This window comes from Bos javanicus, chromosome 19, assembly GCF_032452875.1.
Source record: "Bos javanicus breed banteng chromosome 19, ARS-OSU_banteng_1.0, whole genome shotgun sequence".
Taxonomy (NCBI): Eukaryota; Metazoa; Chordata; class Mammalia; order Artiodactyla; family Bovidae; genus Bos; species Bos javanicus.
In genome coordinates this window covers 39,732,512-39,758,550 of record NC_083886.1, presented here as the reverse complement: position 1 = coordinate 39,758,550, position 26,039 = coordinate 39,732,512, and the positions used below count along the sequence as shown (strand labels likewise).

The 26,039-nt window shown below is 41.3% G+C and overlaps 1 protein-coding gene and 1 long non-coding RNA gene across 2 annotated transcripts in view; one reads left to right on the top strand and one right to left on the bottom strand.

Annotated features, from left to right (window-relative positions):
• SKAP1 (src kinase associated phosphoprotein 1) overlaps positions 1-26,039 on the bottom strand; it is a 301,998-nt gene that overhangs the window by 10,486 nt on the left and 265,473 nt on the right. Inside the window, exons 10-11 of the mRNA XM_061391504.1 lie at positions 20,235-20,285; positions 12,926-13,026 (exon numbers count right to left, since the gene is read on the bottom strand). Of these exons, the coding sequence (XP_061247488.1) occupies positions 12,926-13,026; positions 20,235-20,285 (152 nt within the window). The remainder of the gene's footprint in view (positions 1-12,925; positions 13,027-20,234; positions 20,286-26,039) is intronic.
• LOC133232292 (uncharacterized) lies at positions 728-9,377 on the top strand. Its single transcript, XR_009731360.1, has 3 exons — positions 728-2,416; positions 8,579-8,720; positions 8,973-9,377. It is a non-coding gene; the product is annotated as an uncharacterized LOC133232292 (long non-coding RNA).

Here is a 26,039-nt window from a genome sequence, read left to right as displayed (position 1 = left end):
AACGTGAAAGATCAATAAATTCTTGATATATGTCTAAGAAAGACCAATCAATCACAGAATTATTGGTTTATGATTGCTTATTTCTCTTATTAGTGCTTGTGCATCATACATTATCATTAGTAAAGATGGGGAATTTGAATTCCAAAGCAGAGTAGAGAGTAATATTCCAAGGTCAGCCAAAAATATCATATTTTTACTTTGGGTTGGACTGCAATCTTTCTACTGAAATTCAGCTTTGGAAATTTAATGCTTTCTAAGGCTATCAAAAATTATTAAATAAATTGAGGTCTCTAACTCAGCACCCTTCCAATTGCTGAGAAAAACAGTTGTTCACCACAGACAAACAGGTTCCCATATTTCAGGACAAACAGTTTTATGAAGAGCTTTTGTCGAAGGAGAAAGGAAGTGGTCAGTTGGGTCGACAGTGGATTGGTGCTTTTGGAACCTGTGAAAGGATCTGAGCCCAACGCTTGGCCGAAACCTTGGGTAGCCTGGCGGCCTCTCCAGGCTGTTTGTTTCACACAGTGTTTTAAGGTCTTGGCAATCGTTTTCTCTTTTTTCTATTATTCAAAGTTTTGGTCTATAAATCATAATAAAAAGGAATCATTAAATTTGCCTCAACTGAACTAGCTTTATTTATTGTCATATCTCAGGGAACTTGCTAACCTGGACATTGGTGAGCCTGGATCCTGGGCTGGGGATGGGGGCTTTGAGTATAAGAAAGGGGGCGCGGAAAGGTGGATGGCCAGCGACTGCAGCTGGGAAGGGAGCACATGGCAACTCCACAAAGCTCACTATGGCTAAAAGCTGAGAGTTCTGAGAAGTGGAATGTGTCAGCTGGACGGAGGGTCTGAGAGCCCTGAGTCCAGGTGACTATTCAGCTTCAAGTCTGAACTGATGTCCTGAACTGGGTGTGAGTGGATACTACAAAGTTAAAGCCAGGCAAGGGTGCAGGACCTGTGCACAAAGCAGACACAGTGGGCAGTCTTGGTCATGGGAGTGTGTACAAAACACGGAATGTGCATGACAGGAAAACCGCCAAGTGAAGAGGGCAGGGGGTACAGGGTTGTGTGGAAGAGAGAAATGAGAAAGAAACATACAACTTGAACTTTGCCTAAAAGAGAGAGGAAGGATAAAGGGAAGGTGAACACTTTGCAGACGGGAGGAAGCAAGGTGCCAAGTGCGGAATTCAGAAACAATAGAGACAGCACCATTGCCGAGCGGATAGAATTGTGATACCATGTGAGACCAGCGTATTAATATGTATTCCATAAACTGTGCAGCTCGCAGCCCCGCACCGCTCTGTTTTGCTCTGACCGCAGTACCAGCCTCAGGCACCACAACACAATTTGGAAACAATGTGACGGAAATGTTTAATCTGCTCGGCCCATCTGTGCTGCGTATTTCTCCAGATCTCCCTGAGAGAGGCGCCTTGAATCTCCACATTGCCTTTAATATTCTCCTAAATCACCTCCCCACTGCACTTCAAGGGCCATTGCTACAATATCACAGGTTCATCTAAAGTGCAATGGGGGTGGAGTGGGGGGAGGCGCAGGCCAGGATATTTTTTATTTTAAAATAATTTTCAGAGATCGTCTTTTTTGCTTCCTTTAAAAAAAGAAGAAAAGTTATTCTACTGTTGCCGTAAGGTTATTGAGGTTGTTTGGTGCAAAACAGGGTAGGATAGAGTGGAATCATTCTCCAAAGAATTATTTTTATTAATCTTGATTCTCTCAATTGGACATGTGAAGGGGTGAGCAGATGCTCGTTTTCTCTTCTATGTTTTTCTCTTATCACTGCACCTTGCTAGGACGATGTGTTCATTTGGGGCTGATGCTTCTCTGCTTTTCTCACTGCATCAGGTATTGCTCTGACCCTGCCCTGCTCCAAATAAAGCCATCTTGTTCAGGACAGGTATACATTTAGTCCCTGGTCACCATGCCCTCATCAGAAAGGGACACTGTCTATATTATTAATTTTAGCTTAAAATCTTAGATTTTCTCTCTATAAGTACAGATGTTGAGCATCAGATTTCCGCTGCCTCTTCTCCACTTAATTTTGTCAGATTTCCTGATTTGGGTCGAGAATAAGAAGCTGGGGTAGGTTTTGGCGAAAGAGAGGATGACAAGTCACTATGTTCCAGACCTTAGACAAATGGAAGAGTTGCACATCACCAAGAAAATTAGGATTCCTTTTGCTATGTGAATTAAAGAAATGAATAATTTAATCCACAAGATTGTTCCGGCGAGGGAAAGCAACGTCCCAGTTGCGGAGCCTACAGCCTGTCGCTGTGTTACATCATCTGCACACATAGGCGTTTCCATGACAACCGCTTATAGCTTCATTTCCTGGATCCCTCTAGGGGGTGTCACAGCCAGATCCACCTGCTTTTCACCCTACCCTCGGTGGGGTCATGGTAAGGTCGCCAGAATAAATGAACGCGGGTACTAATGATCTGTTTACTGCTGTTTATGCTCTGTGTGTGTCAGGGGCACGCACATTTAGAGAGCTCATTATGGTTGCAATTAGAATGCACCATCGCTAGATATTTAACTCCTTTTTCTTTTAAATTAGCATTTTAATAACATTCTTTGAGCAGAGAAACAAAATGACCATTTTTCACGGACAAACTTCTAGCTGTAGGTGCAACTTTAATGGCAAAGTTGCGAAGGGGAAAGAAGGGAGAAAAAAAGGCCATTTTTACTACTTTCACCATCCTCCTTACCAAAAGGATATTTTTATTTGCTTGCTAACACTCTCAATTTCCTAAATTTGTTTTGAATCCAATTATTTTGGGTGGTTTAAAGTACCACACTCTTGTTGGACGGAAATTAGCAGCTATTGAAATTAACTTTCTCTGTGACCTGTGAAAGGGGCTAAAATAATTACAAGTGTGTATAAGAAAGCCTTCTCTAAAAGACCCTTGCTGCAGGATCAGGCTGTGATCTGAAGCTACCATTATCAAATATCTTTATACAGTAATTGCAGGTGCTATTTTCTTTAACAAGGTGATTGCAGTTATTGTTTTCATTTCATAATTCTTAGGATTATCTTACAGAGGATAAATGATGACAAAAACTTGTCATTATAAACAGGCTAAATCAGAAGCTGAAAGAATGAAAATAATAACACGGCATCATTTGCCATTTAAAAAAGGTGAGATCTTAGATCATCCAAAAACAAGACAAAATAGGAAAAATACAATGTAGAGAGCCACTGGATCAGAATGTTCCAATAAGCATTGATTGCTTTTTAGGAATCAGCGAACACCTTTGCTAGGTGTTTATAGATGCTCTGTTTGTAGAAAGTACAGTGAAAAATAACAATTTGAATGTTTCGATTATCTTTCCCAGTCGGTTCCATTTTCATTATTTATTTCCTATAAATCGGGACCTTGCTGAACATAATTCTGCAGACAAGGAGGCGGATGGGACAGCCAATGTGAACGAAGAGATAGATGGTGGGTGCGTGTAAGATAGATGCTATGCGTTTATGAAAAGGAGCAGTATGTCTGCATGTGAACATTCACGAAGTAGAGCAAGCAAGCGTGTAAACTATAACGGGTATTTATAGGTGGAAAAAAGGCACAAGGAAGACTGTATGGGAACAAGCACACTGAACTGAAGAGGGTTTGCTTTTCTCCTAATGCTCCACGTCCAAGTTCCGCTAAGATGTCCCGAGCTCACTGTAGCTCCTGTGAAACCTCACAAGCCTTTCCATGACAACAGATGGGGGATTTCACAGCCAGAAGAAGCAGGAGGTCAATAGTTGAAAAGCAAGAGTTACAAAGAGAGATCTTTATCGACATCAAAACAATCCCACTAAAAAACACCCCTGAAAGATAGAAGGAGGAAAAATTTAAAGACGTAGCAGGGAAGAAAAGAAGCCTTTATAAAAATGCAGGTGTAAAATATTTATGCTTTTGCATTAGCCTAGTTGCACCTTAGACTCTGCCATTTCATAAATAAAATACGGGTAGCATAGACTGTAATTCGGTGATAGCTACCCCAGGACATATCTAGATGCACTTCTGTTATTTTAATTAAATACTGCATTATGGTTTGTGACAACTACATAGCTACAGCGTAAATGAATTCGGAATTAAAGTGTTACTTAGGCATCCAGTAATTTTTGTTTCATTCCTCAGTTTTACAAAGCAAATAGCTATAAAATCAAGATGTTTGTTCATTTACAGATGGAGCAGGATTGTTGTTGCTGTGTTTTTTTTTTTCTTTAATCCTCATGCACAAAAAGAAGACAGAGCTCAGAGTCTGGCTCCCACACTCTCAGCTATGAGCCACATCACAAAGGAGAACACATCCTCTTGACTAGAATGTAAAATACTGAATATTAATTGCTGGTATTTCGCTTATCTTTCTAGCCGGGTTCTGTCTTTTAACAATTACTCTGATGGGCTGCAATCTTGCACTGCCAGGAGATTTTTCACCTTTGTTTAAGAGTTAGAAATGCATTTTATTTTGTTAAAAAAAATCTTAAAAGTTCATAATCCTCCTTGGAAGTTTTTAGTATCTGGAACCCTTGCCAAATACAGAATATTAGTGGCAAGAAGAAAATCGCCAGAGCTCTTTGCTGAAAAGATGATGCTCATTTCTGCATCTAAAAGAAAAAATATTTTTCATTCTAGCGGTATTAATATATCCTTAATGAAACTGGAGAGGGCATTATAGTTTGATATACTCAACTGGTCAGTTTAAATGTCACTTCACTAGCGAATAATGAGAAAGGTTCAGAATATTTGTCTAACAGGCACAGATTTTCACTCAAAATTTATATAGAAGAGTAAAAGGAGTTTTGTTCAAATCTGAGGATTTAATTGTATCTTGATTGTGTCATATGCCAAGATGAAAGTTTTTAAATAGTAAGGTTTCTAAAATCATTGTCTATTATTTCTAGTTTTAGAATCAATATAATCTTTTTTATTAGCCTTAAATACCACACGTCTGGCAACATCTGCTAATTCCAGCATTTCTGTGTTTTAACCGGTTACCTCAAGCCCCCCATAACTAATTGTATAATGCACAGAAGTTACTGCCCTGTGTATTTGCAAGAGGTTATAATTTGCTTCAGTATTTTGCTACTTTGGTTGGAGAGCTGGATCCATACACTACCAAGAAACACTGGTGGACAGAGGTTTGGGGAGGCTGAATTCCTTTTGAGAAAATAATTACACAGAAACAAAGCTTTCATGACTCCTTTTAAATAGGGCATCTCACCGAAATGTCATCCAACCTCTCTGGCAGATTAGTGAGGAGTTGATCACTAAATCTCCGTCTGATAAACGTGCAGCTGACTCTGGAGGAGCTGCTTGTTATACTACTGGCAGTTGGAAATGGAGGGAATGTCACAGTTAAAGACACAAATTTTCCCCATAATATATTCGAGTGGAAACCTCTGAATCCAATACTACATGGGCATATCTAATAAATTCACAATATTTCAGTCTCAACAGCCTTCACCGGTTAGTTTTAAAGATTTATGTGGTAAAAAATTACTCAGTGATGAATATGGTTTATTCTGTGCAGTATTGGAGGTATAAGGAATTAAACTACCGTCTTTAACAGTGAATTTATTATTACCTCTGTCAAAAGACGAAGGCTTTAACAGCATTTGTTATAAATTCACTGCAAAATAAATGGCTGGAATTTTTTTTTACACTGGAGTTTGTAAAGTATCAGGCGATTCTGAGCATTAACCTAACCCTGTATGGCTTATACGGTTCTAGGTAAACATTTCTGTCTGGGTCTCATGGCTAATTATCAGATCTGGGACTTTCCACCTGACTGAAAGGGGTGTGTGTGTGTCTGTGTGTGTAGAAAGAGAAGGGTCTTGTCCAGGACAAAAGTTCAGGACTAAGGAGATTAAAGTGGAAAATGCCAATTTTACTCTTTTTTTTTAGAAAAGGGTTTTATAATAAATGGCCAGGGTATAGAGAATAGGGTTGATAAGTAGTCAGGCCTCTTGCTTGTAGGTTTATATGCATGCATATGCACGCGCACGCACACACACTCACAAACACCCTCTCCCTTTTGTCCTCTCTTGGAATGGGTGTCCCCTCATTTATAAAAATTACCTGGAAGGAATGAGGCTGCCAGGGTTTGTTCTAGACGATTGGTTCCTGTCTGGGGGAAAGGAATGGCCTCTACTGAATTTGACCGGTGTATGACCGTTGCCTTCCAGCTGACCCCAAATCCCATTCCCATCCTCCTAACTCTATAGCCTCCCACAGGGGTTATTGATGAGAGAAAACACCACCACCATCATCATCTTCGTCATCACAGCACAGTGTCGACCTGCTTGTTAACATGAAATGGGGTGATGGGGACAGCTTCTGCTTCTCTTTTCGTATCATCATAAATAAGAAAAGATATTTTCCAATGTACCCCTCCTCACTGCCCCCTTTGTTAAGGTCAGAGGTGAATGATAGCTCTTTGGCAGGCATTGATCAGTTTCATCACTATGTCTGGGCAGTCTGTGCCCCAGGCCTGTATTCTCCTATTCTCCCCACTTCCTATCCCTGAATTACCTCCCAAATTACCCTGCCCGTCCCCTGCTCAGCCAAGCAGAAGGTAATAGTGCCTGAGGAAGTCCTAAATGGACACTAGATGTCACCAAACACCTCCTTTCCCTCAGAGCCCTGAAATTAAAAAAAAAAAAAAAAGCCTTCATTTAAAGCAGTTGAAGGAATTAACTTATCTGTTTTTATGAGGGTTGTTGTCACATTCAACTAAGCACACTTAAAAGAGGAAGTGCTGCTGCATTCAGATAATTTTTACAACATACAAATCTCTTCTGGAGGAGATGGGGTCAAGGGAGGGGAAAGGTCTACATTCTTTAAGCAGTCCTTTGAGGGAGTAGGTGAAGAACACTGGGCTTTAAAAATCCCATTGTAACAGACGTGGTGTTACGTTAACACAGTCCAGGTGTGGTGGGGCAGGCCTGTTGCATTCAGATATCTAGGTGATGGGTTTGGAGCCACGATCCAGCCTGAATTTAAGTAGCTACGACCCAGCGCTGGAAGCTAAATGTAACCCAGGGTGATGAAATCGGTCCATCTTCACCCACATAAGCCCTGTGGCCATCTGAGAGCATTGCATGTTCAATATTAAACTTGATCTTGCTTGTAAGGCTCCTTGTTCCCATATCAACCGTACCAGCAGAGAAGACGACCAAAGCATGGTGTGTTGGGGCGCTGAGAATACCTCTGAACCCTGGCTCAGCACCGTGTAAGTGTCACCTTTCTCGGCACCCGGTTTGTTGCTCCAAGGCTGCCTTCCATGGGAATAAGCACAGCACAAGTTCTGGAAGAGCCCAGGGCCAACTCATGAGGCACACCAACATAAGCCCAAGAGATACAGCCTATCAACTCTGTTTACCTTAAGTGGAAGACCTCTTTCAGGGACCTCTTCTTCCTCGTCAACTGAGAAAGAGTTCCTCTTCCTCTCTCTCTTTCATTTGTCCTTATCTGCTGGATAGCTCATGTTACTACTATAAGTCACTTCTGGAACAGGAGGCTTAAATTTTAAATGGGTGTTTATTTAAGTTATCTCGAATAGTAGAACAAACACCTTTATTATTTAGAAGAAGGTTCTCTAGTGAGAGACCTTGAAGCCAAGAAGACAGAGTCACTTCTCTGTAAGCTGCAAACTGTGGCTTGACTCAACAGAGACTTCTTACTGCCCTTTCTCCCACTTACGATAAATGCCCAGAGCACTGCTGGTCCCCAGAAGGGCCTTAAGATCCTCAGATAAAAGGAATCAAGCCAGGGCGTTGTGTTACTGCACGGAGGGTGATTCAGCACCTGCCCTGTCATGCCTGGTGCCCAAGCTGAATGGATTTTTGGAGTACACCTGTTGTTGAACCCCTGCCAAGTACTGATGGCCACTAACCCCCAAATCACTTTTCCCCGCTGTTGATGTTTGGAATGTCAGACAGGACTGAGCAGCAGCCGGTGTGTATTTCAAACACAGCAGATGGATTTTTATATTAGCTCCTATTTCATGTTCAGGCAGAGCGACCGCCACACTAAAACCACAGCTTCAGTGCTGCCGCGTTTGCTTCTGTGAGATTAATTCTGTGAAATTAATTGGGACAAGATTGAAAAGGAAATTAAAATGCAGCTGAGTGAACAGGCCTTTCAAACACCTTTTTCCTGCTCTATTCAAACTTGAATTCTGCAGTGGTCGCAGGCATCGTGGGAAGTAATTTACGGGAGGCAGGCTCTCAGGAGCCATCGGTTACGTATGAGGAGGCCTGCACCAGCACCACAATCTGGAGCCACTGAAGAGCGCTGAACACCCCGCTGTGGCCTGAGCTGCGTCCCTGCATGGGCGGAAGTGGAGTTCAGTCCCCGCACCAAAAGAGCTGTTCAGAAATATCTGGGTCCAAAAGGAATGGATGCACAGCTCCCTGTTGTTAAAGTCTCCTTTTAATATATTTGCAACCCAAATTGGAACTCAGTGCATTATGTGGGCATGCAGCTTTGGGACTTAGGAATGGATAGATGTGTTGGGGGAGGCAAGAGGGGCCCTGCTGACTGTGTCTTTGGTTCCTGTTTCAGAGCTGGGATACATGGCTCTGGCCCCTCCTCAAAGAAGTCTGAGCTGTTGACCAATTTTGCCAGTGACGAATTCTCTCAGATCAGGAAAGGCACAGTGCATTTCCATGTAAAGTTTCTTCACCGGATGACCTTCTGTTCCCAAGTGAGGACCTTTTGAGCTTTCAAACATCTCTGTGAAGTGTTCTTGGCAGGACAGGATATCTTTTTTTCTCTCTCAATTCACTAATAATTTATTGAACTCCTAATACGGACACAACATTGACCTCAAAAATTTTACTTTGTTCTTAATGGAAAAGAGGGGAATATAATCATAGTTATCATCCTAGATGCTAGGCACTTCTTTACACAATTCTTTAATGTAAGTATCACAACATCCTTTAACCAATTTTTACAGATGAGGAAACTGAGGATTAGCAAGATGAAGTGACTTAGTTCAAGGTCACATAAATAAACCACCTGTTGACAACTTGCTTCTCTAAGGACAGGCGATGGGCATTTGGATACCCAACCAATCAACTTCTCTGAAAAAAAGTTTTTTAAAGGGTAAGTAGCTCTCTTTCTGGGATCATTCCTGCCCAAAAACTCTAGACCCTAACAGACTCTCTTGCCTGGAGGATTCTAGGATTCAGGGTTGGGTCATACTTGGGCAACTATTAAAAAATAGCAAGTGTGGTATATATATGTATACATATACACACACAAACACACACTGGGATACTACTCAGCCATAAAAAAGAATGAAATAATGCCATTTGCAGCAACATGGATGGACCTAGAGATTGTCAGAGACGTAAATCAGATAAAGACAAATATGATGTGATTTTTCAGGTTTAAAAATAATATGTATGAAAGTGAAAAATTGATATGTATGAAACAGAAATAAACTCTAGACACAGAAAGAAAACTTATGGCTAACAAAGGGGAAAGGGAGAGGGAAGGATAAATTAGAAGTTTGGGATTAGCAGAAACATACTACTATATATAAAACAGATAAACAATAAAGTCCTACTGTATAGCACAGAGAACTGAGTTCAATGTCTTATAATGAGCTATACGGGAAAAGAATCAGAAGAAGAATATACATGCGTAAAACTGAATCACTTTGCTGTGCACTAGACACTAACACAACATTGTAAATCAACTACACTTCAAAAAAAAAAACCAACCAAAAAAAAAAAAAAGAGAAGCAGAAGGAAGCACCAGGAGCCCAAGAATAGTTATGACTCCCCAATTCCCACCGCACTTCCTGTTCTCTACCTGCCACCCCCTGGCTCTCAGAATATTTCTCTCATCATACAAAGAGAGAGGGAAAAGCCAGATGCATTTATGAGGGTCCAAAACAAACGAACCTAGGAGTTTTTTGGTTTAACCTGAAAAAATAATTAAAGCTAAGACACATCTTTGTGTGGAATTTCTTCAGCAGATTTGCAATGTCAGCCTCACCACGTTTGTTTAGACCGGGAATGTCTGAGGTGGAAGGAACCTCAGAGGTCTAACACGACTCCCTCATTTTACAGGCAAGGAAACCGCTCCAGGTAAGCTGAGTTGTATCTTGTCTTGTCTCAGGGAAATAGACTTCTCCAGGTTCCTAAGAAGCAGGCTTTTCTTGCTTGACAAAGGTTCTACTGGTCAGAGAGAAAAGTAAAATGCAGATTTCTAGATATCATTTTTCTGGACTAACCTCAACTTGAGTCAATTCTGTTCCTACAGGTGTGAGAGGCAGGCTGCAGAGTATAACTGACTCCAATAAAGAAGGCAACTGGGGTTGCATGCATGCGTGCTAAGTCGCTTCAGTCATGTCCAACTCTTTCAGACCCTCTGAACTGTAGCCTGCCGGCTCCTCTGTCCATGGGATTCTCCAGGCAAGAATACTGGAGTGGGCTGCCATGCCCTCCTCTAGGGGATCTTCCTAAGCCAAGGATCGAAATCAGCGTCTCTTACATCACCTGCATTGGTAGGCAGGATCTTTGCTACAAGGGCAACTGGGGCTAAAGTGAAATAAATTTAGGATCCATATGAGAGAAAATTCCTGAGATTAGGAGTAACTGAACATCTGAATAGACAGACAACTGATAATGGTAGTGGAATCTCCTTTTCTATCTGCCTGAATTGGTTCTTTTGTGCTTCTTAGAGGCAAGGGAATGGATTGGGTGGCCTTTTAAAGTTGCTTCCTGTCCAAGGACTCTTATTGAGTTAAATAATATAATAAAGGTAAATCCAATCTGAAATGCTCCCCAAGCCAACGTTAACTGGAATGAAATTTTATGAGGGAAACTTCAGTTAAGCTTCTAGCTTCTCATTTCTTTCCCTGACATGCAGAGGTTAGCAACGTGAAGAAGGGAGGCAACCGATGTAGCTTTTAGGGTAAGAAATGTGCTACTATCAAGGTAAGAGATGACAACAGACTCAGGACCTTCCAAAAGACAGAGAAAGAAGCTTGATAGAACCGACGCAGCAAGGTGCTGCTCCTGAATTAAACTATTAGTAATGGAGGAGGGGAAGAGGGATGGGTTAAAAAAAAAAATCCAGATTTGGGAAGGTCTCTATGTTCTTTGGTATCTCAAAATTACAACAGCACTGGCAACCACAGACAGCTCTGTACTGCAGGGCAAGTCACCGCACAGCCCCTTCTAAATGGAGAAAAGGGACCCCCAGTGAGAAGCCATTAACAAAGGCAAAAGACATGCAAAACAAACAAAATAATCATGACCGAGAGAGAAGGCCAGCAGACAGTCTGGCTCTGTTCTCCCCTCCTCCTGCTGCAGGCACCTCAGACAATGTAAACAGTTAATTTGTTCACCTGCAGGCTCTGGGCAAACAGAGGCCCGGTCACACCTGAGTGGATAACTCGATTACCCCTGTAATGCCAGCGTGGTAATGTACACAAATTCTATTACACGGCAAACCTTGCTTTCGGGCATTTGAAATACCAATCAGGCCAATGTCCACTCCCTTCTTTGCTTTCAATTTATTCTTGGTGTATTGGAGCTGCGCCGGAATGGCACTAAGGTGGGTGCTGAACTCGAGTCTGGAAGAGATCACCTAAAGATTGTGGCCTCAGCAGGGGTTGCAGGCCTCCCGCTGTCTCAGAAAAGGCTGGATCTGAATTTGGCCCTAGTTCAAAGAGGACTTGTAACTGCTGAAAGCTACCTTTGATCAGTCCTGGTCTTTTTTCTAACAAGCTCTGGGATATTTCAGACTGAGACAAACATCTGGCCAAGGTAATGACATTCACAGAATAAAGATATATGGCAAATGATGGGTTAATAACACAATGGGTTTTCAATTTTTCTTTATGGAGTTCACCTGAGTATGTGTGCTAAGTTTCTTCAGTCGTGTCTGACTCTTTGCGACCTTACGGACTATAGCCCGCCAGGCTCCTCTGTCCGTGGGATTCTCTAGGCAAGAATACTGGAGTGGGTTGCCATGCCCTCCTCCAGATCTTCCCAATCCAGGGATCGAACCAGCGTCTCTTACATCTCCTTTACCACCAGCACCACCCTCGAAGCCCATGGAGTTCACATACTCAACAATTAAAGAGCAAATTGTGCCTCTTTCAAAAATGTATTTGTTGATATTGATTGTCTCATAGAGTGAGAACTTTTTAACAAGTTTTATTTTCAGGGACAGAAATTTATTTCCTTAGTCCACCTGTACAGAATATGAGCAGTCTTTCTCTACAAAGATGATGCTACTGATCCCTCAAAGAGTAACCCATGAGTTCTAAATCTTCGCACTGGTGATGGATCTCAAATAATCTATCTTTTTTTTTTGGCCCATTCTTTGGTATTCAACAACACCATTTGTGAGGTAGTTAGCTGTGGCTAGGGGCTAACTTTGTGACTGAGGAAGAGAATAAAGTTAGCCCTTGTGGGTTGGATTCACCATCTTGGCCTTACAGCACTAACTCAAATCGACTGACCTAACTAGCTCTGACTCCCTCCTGCATATGTCATTATATTACAGTTTTGTTTATCTGTAAATGAAATAAGGCAGCTGACCTAGCTAGAATATTTTCAAAAGTATTTTATTGTAGTAAATTATGTATACGGTAATGATGTTTTAAGCATCACATAGACCCTTTTAAAAAGATCAAATTTTGATTGGCATAGTTTTGGTATTGTGCCTACTTTATTGTATTTTTTAAATTTGGAAATTAGTTCCTGAATCTGAATTTTCAAATAAACTTTGACAATTTTAAAACAATGGAGATTTACTCTGTGTGTGAGGGGGCCATGTAATACACACATGAAAAGTATATGACATGGGATAATTCTGGCTGGGTGACTACATCATCAGGAGTGAGAAAATCAACTTTTGATCCAAGCCCCACACTCTAACCCTTACCTTGCTCAGAATTCGGATGAGGTCACCTCGTTGGAAGGACAGTTCATCTGACTGGTCACCATGGCAATCCCATAGGCCCTGGTAATAACTGGCATAGTCCACTGATCAAAGAGAGGAGAAATCAAAGTTAAAAGGACCCTGTCTTTTTCTACGGAGCCCACATTTTTGCTGCAAATGGAAACAAGGTTCTGATATTGCCCCTAGGAAACCTAAGATTCAAGGGATTCGGGATGAGATACAGCCAAACACTCAGGAAAAGCAAATGACTGTGGGAGAAGGAGGTTATTAACTAACATTAATGTTTACAGATCACCCTTAGTCAGATGCTATTCAATAATATGATAAATATATTCATTTATTAATAAAAGAAAATCAGGAAGGTAATTTTTCACTTGGCTTATAAGTAAGCAGCACAAAGAGATTTTCTGTCGGACTTTCTTCATACAGGGTACGTAAACTATCCAGTGCTCCTTTTTATTACGCACTGAAGGAATGAGCTGTCTCCAGCCTCTGCCTGTTTATAAGAAAGGCTGAGTCAGACAGCACAGATCGGCAGTGCAGCCTTACAGGTTGGCCTCCTCTGTTACACAGGAACTTCATCCTGCACTTCCCACCCAGGTACTTACTATATGAGGTAATTACCAATAAATGTGGAAAAGAATAGCCCAGTTCTTAAGTGGAACCAAGGGGGTGTCTCATCCATTACAACTAAATTCTGGGTGGGCTGGCCCTTTTCCAGCATCTCGTTTGTAGACCCTGAACATGTCTGCCAAGATTTATCTGTAAGCCCCCTGGGGAACAGAAACCAAAGTGATCTGCATTAAAAATGGAAGCAACTGAAGACGACAAACCAAGCTTTAGAAGCAGCTGGAGAGATTTACTGGGCTCCTCAGCAAGACTAGATGGCAGTGATGCTACAGGACAGTCATTGATTCTTAACAATGAAGAATTTGTATTGATCTTCTTCTACCCGGAAAGGTTAAACACTAGAGTACAAAGTGGGAGAGGATCTGGGGATGTGAATGGCAGGAGTACTAATGCCTCCTGGACCAGGGCTAATGTGGCCGTGCTCGCCATTCCTAGGGACACTGTGTATGAGAACTGTATGCAGAACACCCACAAAAGGTGACATTCCTGACGACAGGAGTTGGGAGTCCTGGTTCTAAGCAAACCTCAAGTGATTCGGGGGGGCACCTTATTTTGCCAGTTTCCACCTTTCCCTTCATTTGTCTTGACCCTCCAGTGAGAGCGATGGTGCTAATTGCTAAGGACGGGATAGGTGGAGAGAAGTGGGCAGTGCGGGGACAGAAGCTCTGCCTATATTTGCTTTTTTTCTCCTTGTTCCTAACTTGTGAGCAATTCAAAGAATAAAGGCACAGAAGAACAAGATCCTTATATGTCTCTGGGAAAGAACTTTAGTAGGAACCTTAAAGTGTACAAAACAGAGGAGAGAGAGCTAGTTAGTTAAGATTCAGATATTGCAAACAGAAGTGAAAATGTTAACCATATAGAAACTCAAGGATATTTTGTTTTCACAGAAAGTGTTTATATATTCAGTAGACAACAGAGGGCAGCAAATGAGATGACTGCACTGGAAACATTCTGCCACAGAGCTATGAACATGTTTGGGGAAAAAACCCATTGGGAAAAAATGCTGATTACTGAAAAGACAAGGCATATTTTGACAGGGGTATCAGTGTATGAAACAACAGAAAAATATCAGTTCCTGAAAAGTGAAAGTAGTTTTCCCAGAGGATATAATGCATTTTCAGTTGTAATGGAGTTGATTATTCATGCCAAAATTTTGGCTAAGTTTAGGAACGAAAAGTACATTGACATCAATATGTTTCATGGATTTATATATGGTAAAGAAAATCATTTTATAAGGACAGATTTTTAAAAAACATCACTTGAGCTTTTCAAATAGTAAGACTTAGAAAGTTATCTTGGCCTTTTCTGGCCTAGCAGATGGTCACTGTGGGGTATGCCCCCCACGTGCCTGGATGAGGGCTAGCTCCTTGATATGATGGATACCTTTTAAGTCTCTAAGTAGAAAGTGATTTGATATTGGATATATAAGACACCTGTGGAGAACACCAGGAGAAAGAGCTATTCTAAAAGTGCAGCAGGTCGTAGGGAATGCAAAAAGCTAGGAGGAAAACAAAAACCTTCCAAGAAAAACTAAAGGTAGAAGACACTTTCAGTTCTTCATAAGCTAAAGGCCCAAAGAAGATAGAAATCAGGAATCCAGGAGATCGCTTAGCCTAGTCCAAGAACTGGAATCATCAGAACCATAACAATGCTGCTTTGGAAAATAAGCAGAATGAAGGATAAAAATGGGGAGGAGGTTGGACTGGCAGTCTAAACAGAGGTATCCTGGTATTAATGAAATCAGGGTGGAGGAATGCCTTAACTGGACAAGATTGGACTCTATTGCAGACTCCCAGTTTAAAACAGGTGACTGGCATTTATGTGTATATGTGCACACAACTTCACTACATTCACTCTTCAGCCTTAAGAAAACATGCAAGACACTGGGAATTCTGCATGGGCCATACACACAGTCCCTACCCTTAGGGCTGCCATCCAGCAGGGGCGGCACCATGAAACAAAGTCACACAACTATTTATTTATTTATGATTGTGATATATCTGCAAACGAGAATCTGAGGGTGCTGTGTATAACAGGGAATCTAACATAGTCTGAGGGATCAGGGAAGCCTTCCCTGAAGCTTTAGTTATAAAACAAAAACCTGATCAAATCTTGATGAGGGGAAGAGGTAAGACCATGGAGGGCTTTCTTCCTGCAGCTTGGCCCCAGGAAGAGCTTGAAGGCTGCGAGTCTGCTGGGCCAGGCCAGCTTCTCCCTAGGCTTGCCCAGCACTCCTATGAACAGAGGATGCATGAGACTCGGATGTCTTTAGACCAGTAAGGGATTGGGAGCCTGAGAGAGAGGATTGACTCTGGGAGGGTCTGAGGCTCCTTTAGGTTTACATTCCTTTGGCAGCAGTCTGAGATCAGAAACGGTGCAGCATTCTGACCATTTAATTAATTCAAAACATCCTCATTCTCATTTTGAGGACATTATTCCATCTAATTATTTTTTTCCAGTCTGTCCATTTGGAATGAAAAACAAAAGAATAAAGCTTAATGCCAGCATTTCTCAATGTCTCTCCAAAAAACGTAACTCTGCACTAAATAAAGCCTGGTAATTCAAAAGCAAAGCACTAATATATTCAGCATAAAACAGACAGAGGACCTAGAGCAATAATGACACCACTAATAACTAAAACAGTTATAACAATTAACAACAATTACAATGATAGAGAAGCTAATGGGGATGATCACAGCATTTAAATTGCGAGCAGAGCTGAGGAGGACTTTTACTAGAGGGAAAAAAAGGGGCAGCATCTTATTTTTTTAATCCCACGTAAGAGAAGCTATGCCCCCAAGCAGGCAAAATGTCCTAGGAAGAACAGAAGCAGAGCAAGTTAAAAATATATTGTTTTTCTCTCTTTTCTGGGTACTTATTGCAAAGCATTTGTCATTCCACACCAGGTCTTTACAACCAGTGGTAGTGTCATTTCTCTAGTTCACGGAGGCCACGTTGGTGCTACTATTGACAGAGTCGACATTCGAAAATGAGCCACCATGATGCGCAGAGTTCTAAGGTGAAAGTAGCGGACACAATTCTGCCTGCCCCTCCTTAGGGACAACAGAGCTTGGCCATGCTCTTTCCAGAGTGCACATGTCACTTTGGGTTTCTGTTTGAGGGATATTGGGTAGCTCCAGAATTCAAGCTGTGACCAAGGAAAAGAGGCTAAGGGCAAGCCAGCATGTTGTTTACATTTTCTTGATAAGCAAAAGGACTGTGCCAATGTGGCCCTGAGTATAATTACTTAATGGATTATGGAAATCAGAGACAAAAGGAGAAGACAGATAAAGCCAGTTCTTGCTAAAGCATGAGAAAAGGATAAAGAAGGCCAAAGCAGTGGCCCATTGGAAGGGACTTGAAATGTTCTCTGGACCAGGCCATAAAGGCCACTGCGTACATACAGTCCATTAAGCAGACTCAGTCTCATAACTTATTAGCTATTTCAGAAAGAAAGATATAGAAAAGTTTGCCAAGCTCTACTGACTATGATACCAGAACAGGAAAAGCCACTAAACAATACCATTGGCTTGTTTTCACAGCTTTTTAGTCTTTGAGTTTTGAAATTATTGGGCTTTTCTGGAGGCTCAGATGGTACAAAATCTGCCTGCAATGCAGGAGACCCAGGTTTGATTCCTGGTTCAGGAAGATGCCCTGGAGAAGGGAATGGCAACCCATTCTAGTATTCTTGCCTGGAGAATTCCATGGACAGAGCTTGGAGGGCTACAGTTCACAGGGTCACAAAGAGTCAGGCACAAGTGACTGACTAAGACTTTCAGTTTTGAAATTATTACAGTTCTTAATGTTATAAGCATGATCCTGAAGTCGGGCACATTCACAGATTCTAATTTTCATCTCATGCGTTTCTTTTATTGGGCCAAAATTGTAGCTGGGTGATGATCCACTCATGTTTGGTCTTGGAAAACAGGTTTCAAAAAGTATTAACAAGAGCTGCAAATACCTCTGTGGATTCTGTTTCTTTTATGTAATAATTTACTCCATTGGCAGCCACTAAAGTGGAAAAAATACCTCAGAAATGGAAAGCTCATCAGCAATCATTTTTCTGCAGAAATGACTGAACATGGTCTCCTCCTTGGCTGAGTTTGCCCGTAACTTCAGAGCAAAACAAGCTGTTTCAAGATATTCTTTGGTCAGAGGTTTGACATTTCTAAGGATGATTCATGCCTCCAGCCCTGCTTTTGATCTGACGTGGCATAGCCAAGCAAATTGCCAGTGTTTTCATACAAACAGCAGAGAATGAGTTTTACTTTTGGCTACCTGGACATGCCTTCTCATGATAGAGAATGGGGATAAGCTATCATCACCAAAGACATTGAGTATTAGACCGTTAGGCTGAGGGGTTAGAATTTAGTGAAAATCTGAGGTGTTGAAGAGTCACTCATTAGAATAACCCTGTTACTAACAGTCAAGCTGTAAACCGAGCTCTTTATAGATTGAACAATCAATACTACAAGGCTGTGATAGATTTTCTAGGTAACAGAATAAAATAAAAGAAATTACATCTTACAGGGTCATTAACACCCAATCAGGATAAACTGAATTCTTTTTTTCTCTCTCTTCCGATAAGATCTTAGTTGGGCTTTAAAAATGTTAGCAATTCCATCAGGGAAAAAGCACAGCATTCCAGGGAAAGGATCCCTGAAATAGTGAAGAAAAGCATGTGGATTTTAAAGGTAATCCTGGTAGCCATGGTATCCTTTAAGAGAAAATACTTTTCCCCCTCAAAGGGCATGTGACACCTGACTTGCCCAAGTGAACTAAACTTGTGTAGCTTGCCTATTATAGAAGAATTTACACTGTCCTGGAGCTCTTGCCTTTTATATGTCTACCCTTCCCTTGAACCTCTATATTTTATTGTTTTAAAGCTAAGTGATGACACTTGGATGTTACATATTTGTTGCCTTTTCTATGGCTCCTTTGTAGGAAAGGCATCATATAAATTCAATAAATAAATAAGTAAATACAATAATAATAAAAATTCTTGCCTCAGATTCTGCAGAGAGAGGGAAAAGTCCTCTTTTGCTTTTTAGTCCCTAAGTCACCAATCATTATAACTGGTGGGAAGTATAAACCATAGAAACGTATTTAGAGCTCACTGCCCTTTAACAACACCTATTTTGGAGGCAGAAAGCTTGAGGAACAAAGGTTTTTTTTTTTTTTTTTTTAAAGAAGTATTTGGATTATAGCTGTTGGAACAGTTAAGAGACAAATCTCACTCTTCAGACTGAACCTTAAAAAGAGGAGTGGAGGGAAGAAATGAGATGGGGGAGAAGTCTGAAACTGAATTTTAGGCTTTTGCCAGAAGGCTGCTGCTTCCTGAAGGGAGTTTAATATAAAGTTGACCATAAGAAGCTTCTAGTTACTCCACCCAAGCTGTCCACACGACATGTTCTTTCCTGTACCAGTGAGGGAAGTTGGTTGAGAAAAGGCGTATGTGGGATATGGTTTGGTAAAGAAACAGACTTTTGTTGTTGTTGTTGGAATTCTGTACAGCAAGAAGAACAGTAAAAAAAAAATTTCACAGTGAACTTAATCACAAGCGCTAACAGTCATGAGGTCCTTACTTGAAACTACACTAACATTCCTGTCATACTTGCTTCACTTCTCTTTGGCTTTGGCTCATGACTTCTGATCCTGCCTATTTGCTGTTTTTTCTCTCATTTGGAGAAGCTGGGTCCTTCACTAAACCTGTTACATATTCACTTCCCATGGAGAATTCACCCAGGAAATGGGCTTTGCTGAATGGACTAGGAAGAGAAGAAAAGGCACAAGGAAAGGGAGAAAGAGGAGAATGGGAAAAGCTGGAGAGACTGGAGAAGCAGAAGGGGAAAAGGACAGAAAGAGAGAAAGAATCCCTAGGCTTAAGACTTCCGTAGAATCTCAAAGAAAAAGTCAGCCAGTATCTAAATCAGTCACTTCCAGGCTCTGCTGATGGCATGAATGTCCTTGAGGTGGCCTGTACATCATATATTCCTTTACAGACAATGATAGACTAGGACCTTGGTCGACTTAAGGGGGCTTTAGAGGGGCATCTGACCTTAGAAAGGATGGGCTGACTAACAGACTGAAGCATGGTTAACAGTCTGGGATGAATAAGATGTAATTTTGTATTCAACAAACCTGTTACATATTCATTTCCAAATGTGCTTGGAATCAAACCAGGCCATCAGAAGTCAGCATCACCAAGCAATTCTATCCTTCACCCCACGCTCACTTTTCAGATCTGACACATTTCCATTCCCCTCTGAACTTGCAATCTCCGGGCCTCTCAGACAGGAGACATTTCCATTCTTTCCATTCTCAATCCTCTGATCTTTTAGAGATGAGGCAATTCTATTTTCACTGTACTGATTTAAGAAATACTGATAGGGAAAAATAAATATCTGGTTCGGCTTCTCACCCTCTTTAGGATAAATCTTAGCCATTCTGGGAACATTAATTAAAGTGAGTGGGTGGCTACTTTTAAGGCTAAGCTATTTCCCTGTCCGGTCATCTTATTCGGGGCTGTTGAGGTCAACACACTAGTACCCTCTTAGTTAGCAAGTCCACTAAGGTCTGTAGTCAGAGAACGGTGCTGTCTCTGGTGGGAAGCCCAAATATCCTACCCAGCACCTGTACATTTTTGAAGCTCTCATACCTCCTTTTTGTTGAGTGCCACTCTCATCCTCTTCTAGATCATGCTCTTCATCTGTGGGGATAAACATGATCAGCATTAGCAATTAGTGATCAATAGTCTGTTATTTCACTGATGGGTCTTCTTTCTCTGAGCTCAACACACTCTCTTCTTTAAGGCAATAATTACCGTATTCTTTTTTAAGTTTATTTTTTATTTAAGGATAATTTCTTTACAGAATTTTCTTGTTTTCTGTCAAACCTCAACATGAATCTGCCATAGGTATACATATAGCCCTCCCTTTTGAACCTCCCTCTCATATCCTTCCCCTCTAGTTGATACAGAGCTCCGTTGGAGTTTCCTGAGCCATACAGCAAATTCCCGTTGGCTATCTATTTTACATATGATAATGTAAGTTTCCATGTTACTCTTCCCACCCTCTCTTCCCCTCTCCTCATGTCCAAAACTCTATTCTCTAAGTCTGTTTCTCCGTTGTTGCCCTGTAAATAAATTCTTCAGTACCATTTTTCTAGATTCCATATATATGCATTAGAATACGATATCTGTCTTTCTCTTTCTGACTTGCTTCACTCTGTATAATAGGTTATAGGTTCATCCACTTCATTAGAACTGACTCAAATGCATTCCTTTTTACGGCTGAGTAATAGTCCATTGTGTATATGTACCACAACTTCTTTATCCATTCATCTGTCGATGCACGTCTAAGTTGCTTCCATGTTCTAGCTATTGTAAATAGTCCTGCAATGAACAATGGGATACATGTGTCTTTTTCAATTTTGGTTTCCTCAGGGTATATGCCTCCATATTCTTTTTAAAAAAATCATTTCTCACCTTCAAAGTGGCCTTCTTTTCTTTCCCTCTTCATTCATTCATTCACAAACAGTCTTAAGTGCTTACTATATGCAAGACATTGCACTAGGAGCTGGAGATGTGGTGATGGACAAGACTGGCCAGGTTCCTGCCCTTGTGAAGCTTCCAATCCACTGAATTATTTAGGTGCCTATTATTTAGGATCCTAATCCTCTTTCTCAGACCCTATTTCTCCTTCCCTTTGAGAATTCTCTTCAAAATGTGTTATCTTCATGTAAGTATTCAGAGTTTGTATGCGTGAAGCTAAGCACATGTTTAAACCCTCTGTGATTAATTAATCCTTAATGTATCAAACTTTCTTCAATTGTTACAGAAGCTGGTCATATACACAATTTCATGTTCTTGGTACTTGGAGCTTGTAGTTATCTTTTTACTGTTGTTATTCAGCCTGCCTCGTTCATGAGAGTGTGAGCTCCTGAGGGCAGTTGGAATGAATGGCGGGTACACAATGAATTCTAAGTCAATGCCATTGTCTCACTCCATCCAAGTGTCTATATAGTCAAAGTCACAACATGATTTCTTACCTTCATTAACCTGTTTCATCCCAGACTTTGTACTACCTGATAACATGAGAATTGGGTCCATCTCAAGAAAGCATGAGTACCAGAATCATATTAAGCTGTTTTATATGTGGGGTAAAATGCACAGAAATATACTTGCTAGTCTCCTTTTCATCACTACCACCCAATACACACACACAGAAACACACACACACACAAACATTCAGAGAATGAATGGAGCATAAAAAGCAACATTTTGAGGGCTGAATACTCAGTTTCTTCTGGCCATATATACTTTCCTTTCTCTTTGTGAATCTGAGGGCGCTTACCTGTCTTGATCCCCATAGTTATACCTTTAAATGGAACTTTTGAGGTGATGGCCCAGGACAGCCTCCCCTTTAAATATAAGGTTTACAGGGCAACATGAGCTATAGTATGTCAGACTAGGAGAAGTAAACTCTAAGCTCATAACTATGAAGAAACAGCATAAGAGTATGTAACACACTGCTGCTGCTGCTGCTGCTGCTAAGTCGCTTCAGTCGTGTTTGTCTCTGTGCGACCCCATAGATGGCAGCCCACTAGGCTCCTCTGTCCCTGGGATTCTCCAGGCAAGAATACTGGAGTGGGTTGCCATTTCCTTCTCCAATGCATGAAAGTGAAAAGTGAAAGTGAAGTCGCTCAGTCGTGTCGGACTCTTAGCGACCCCATGGACTGCAGCCTACCAGGCTCCTCTGTCCATGGGATTCTCCAGGCAAGAGTACTGGAGTGGGTTGCCACTGCCTTCTCCGATGTAACACACTACAGGACATTAAAGAATTACAATTAATTTCACATACAAAATGAAATAGTTCCCCTGCAAAAATTTAAATTAATATTGTTATTGGGATTGATACTTTGGGAAATAAGTCACATGTTACTAACATTTAAATAGGTATATAACATATATATATATAATATAAGCCTGCCCTCAAGGTTGTATGGGAGAAGGACTCAACTCTCCTAATCTCTGTGTGTGACCCTGCCGCAGAGAATTTCCTACTCACTGCCTGTAGTGCTCCCCCACCTCTCCATGAGGAATAAGGATGTGAGATAATGGAGGAGTGAGATCAAATATCGGAAATAGATCACACTGAAATAAATCACATTTAACATCATTCTTTGCACATTGTCTTCTTGTTATTACCTGCATTTCCTTCCTTTCTCTGCTATGATGCTTTTTCTTTTTGATGTGGGACCAATTTCACAGGATTGAAAACATTCAAAGAAGAGTTGGTATGTGCTCAGTTTTAGAGATACCCAATAATTTGGACAGAGGACAGCTCTTTTGCTGATATCAGACAACTTAATCACAAAGACCAGTAATTTGCTGTGCTTAGGCACTTTTGCAGAGAGGGTTTATTCTACCTCTGCTGTCTGTGCAGATGTCTCTTCCTCCCAATTCTAATCAATGTAAATTGGGTCAGATCTCCGCTGTGAATTACAAATTGGATCCGAAGTTGGAGGGTCACTGTGCCTGCTACTCCACCCCCTTCCCACCACCATTAGATGGGAAGCTACACCAAAGATCTTTTCTAAATAAATCAGACTTTATTGTAAAACTCGGCCACTGACGAGACATAACCTCATTAGCATTGATTTTAAAATAAATTATTGAAAGTGGCTTGCCTGCTCTTTGCATTGGTAAAATAGGAGAATGTAAATGTATTTGCAATGATAAAAATGAAAACTAAAACTTGATTCCTTTATCCTTTCTGGCAACATCACTTAAACCAGTCATGATACAAAAATGGAAAAAATAAAACTCTGCTTTATGCAGTTCAATTATAGAATAGATACTCTGATTTCCATTGGGCCTGTAGAGTCACCTAGAAAGAAAGCAGAATGTTGGCCACAGGTCTTACATATCATTCATCAACGTTACTAAGCGCTATGGTGGTGCATGTGAACCAGGATGCTCCAATCCCTATGTCTAAGGCTGTCCTCCCCAGGTGGTTAAAAGCAGGCTTCAGAGTAGGAGCCCAGCCACTGAAGTGAGAGGTTGGGCGCTGTGTCTCTGCGGTCTTTGAAGAAGTAAGTATGCGGACCATCACCTGGTGAAGGCAAGTGCCCTCCCTCCACAGCTAGATGTGTCCTCTCAGCATTGTCCCAGTTTCAGAGTAAAAAGTAAAAGTAAAGTGTCAGTCGCTCAGTTGTGTCTGATTCTTTGAGACCCCATGGACTGTAGCCTGCCACCCTTGCCGGGATTGTCCAGGCAATACTGGCGTGGGTAGCCACTCCCTTCTTCATGGGATCTTCCTGACTTGGGTCTCCTGCATTGGCAGGCCGTTTCTTTACTGTCTGAGCCACCAGGGAAGCCCCCAGCTTCGGAGGGCACCACACAAATAGCTGAAGGGTTAGTTGCGCAGTCGTGTCTGACTCTTTACAACCCCATGGACTATATAGCCCACCAGGTTCCTCTGTTCAAGGGATATTCCAGGCAAGAATACTGGAGTGGGTTGCCATTCCCTTCTCCAGGGGATCTTCTGACCCAGGAATCAAATCCAGGTCTTCCGGATTGCAGGCAGATTGTTTACTGTCTGAGCTACCAGGAAAGCTGAGGCTTACAATTTATCTCAGATCTGTCCGTGAAGTCAAACTGGTATCTTTCAAACTCCAAAGTCAAGAAGACTGATTATATGGCAACACGCAAAAAAAACTCTGCTCACAAAAGGGGGTTAGACAGCCAAATTTCTTTTCTTTTTTTTTCTGTAAGGTGAGGCTTTAATTTTAAAAAGATTATTTTGAAAAATAACTTTTTAGGCTAAAGAACTTGTTGAATTTCTGTATAAGAATATTATTAGGCTTTTCAGCATGACACCTACTAAAATACATCTTCATTTAAGGAGGAATTAAAATTTATGTGCTGCTCAACTTTAAACAGTAATAGATTATAATGGTTCTTGCTCCTAACAGCGCATATGGGAACCCAACCTTACACAGGCTTTAAACAAATTAACCTCTAAAGATTACTGTCCACTTATTACATTAAATGCTCTACTTGATTCCCAAATATTTCATTTCAATTGGGAAAACAGTTGAGGAAGATTCTGTTAACTGTGCGAATGTGTAAGAGAACCATGGGGTATCACAAATGAGCATCAGTATCCAGAGAGTTGATTTCAATCAACACTCTTGGCACAATGTCAGGGACACTAATGAGAGGCTGAGAGGAACAGGACACTGACTCCACTGTGGGGACCCCGAGAGGAGCCAGCTTGCTATGACACCTAGCTCCTTTCTGAAGTGCTGCTCTGACATCAGTTGAACTGGGAATAAAATTTTAAAAATGACTAGATAAGAAAGAGGGAGGTCACTTCTCTCAAGTGAAGCAAAGTGATAGAAGCTTTAAAAATGCCGAATGTATCAATGTGCAACCAGATGTCCAGGTGCTCTGGTGACAGATGCAGCAGAAATGCAGATAACCTCTAAGTGCAAAGGGAACAGGCAAAAAATGGAAATAGAAACCACTCCACAGAATGCATAGATATGTTATAAATCCATGGATGCTACAGCACCTCTTCAAACAACATGGCAAATAGGAGCATGATGCTAATAGCGCATTTAATTCTCTGTTGTATAGCTGGTAATCTCAACTGTTACCTCAAAATATTTGCATCCTATCTCCGTGGTAGGATCTTGAGTACTAGATACTAAACTCAATTTTTGCTAACTGCAACACTTGGAATACACTGAATTTAATTTCAAAAATCATAATTGAGCACCTACTAATTGGAGGAGAAAAACCTAAATACAAATCCCTGGGGTAAAGGCTGAACCAGAGCTCAGTTCCAGCTGAGTCTCTGCGAAGCTGTCACTGAGGAGACTCAGTGGGTCCCCTTTCACAGACTGGGGGCGGGGATTCGAAGTAGAAGAAAATACATGGTTCCAGTTTTGGTGTTGGTCAAAAGCAGGTTTGTCTGGAGCCAGGGGTGCACAAGGCTGAGGGGAAGAAAAGGCCAAGAAGGGGCCTGACGGTAGCTTTGATTCTTTGATGCACCCCTCATGGATCCCTGCTTTTCCATGAAATTGGAACTTGTTTCTTCACGAACTTTGTACTTTTGGTGTCTGCTTTTCTTCTTTCCTTAGACTTCTTGCTATCATCATTCCCCGTTTCTGTGGGTCTGGACAATTGTATGGGGGAAAAATAATTCCAAAGAATGGTTTCCATTTGTCTCAAATGAAAAAAAAAAAAAACCCAGTTATTCATTTTATTATAAAGTGATCTAGTTTCTGAGTCTATAATGGCCCTCCAGGGCAGTGCGGGCAGCCTCAGATGTGCAGACATTCCCAGGGAAGGCGCCTTGCCTTTCCATGTGCTCTCCTGAAATCTCTCCAGACAACACGGCCAGATTCTGTTGCTACTGCAGCTGCTGCGAGGCCTCAGTTACAGCTCTTCAAT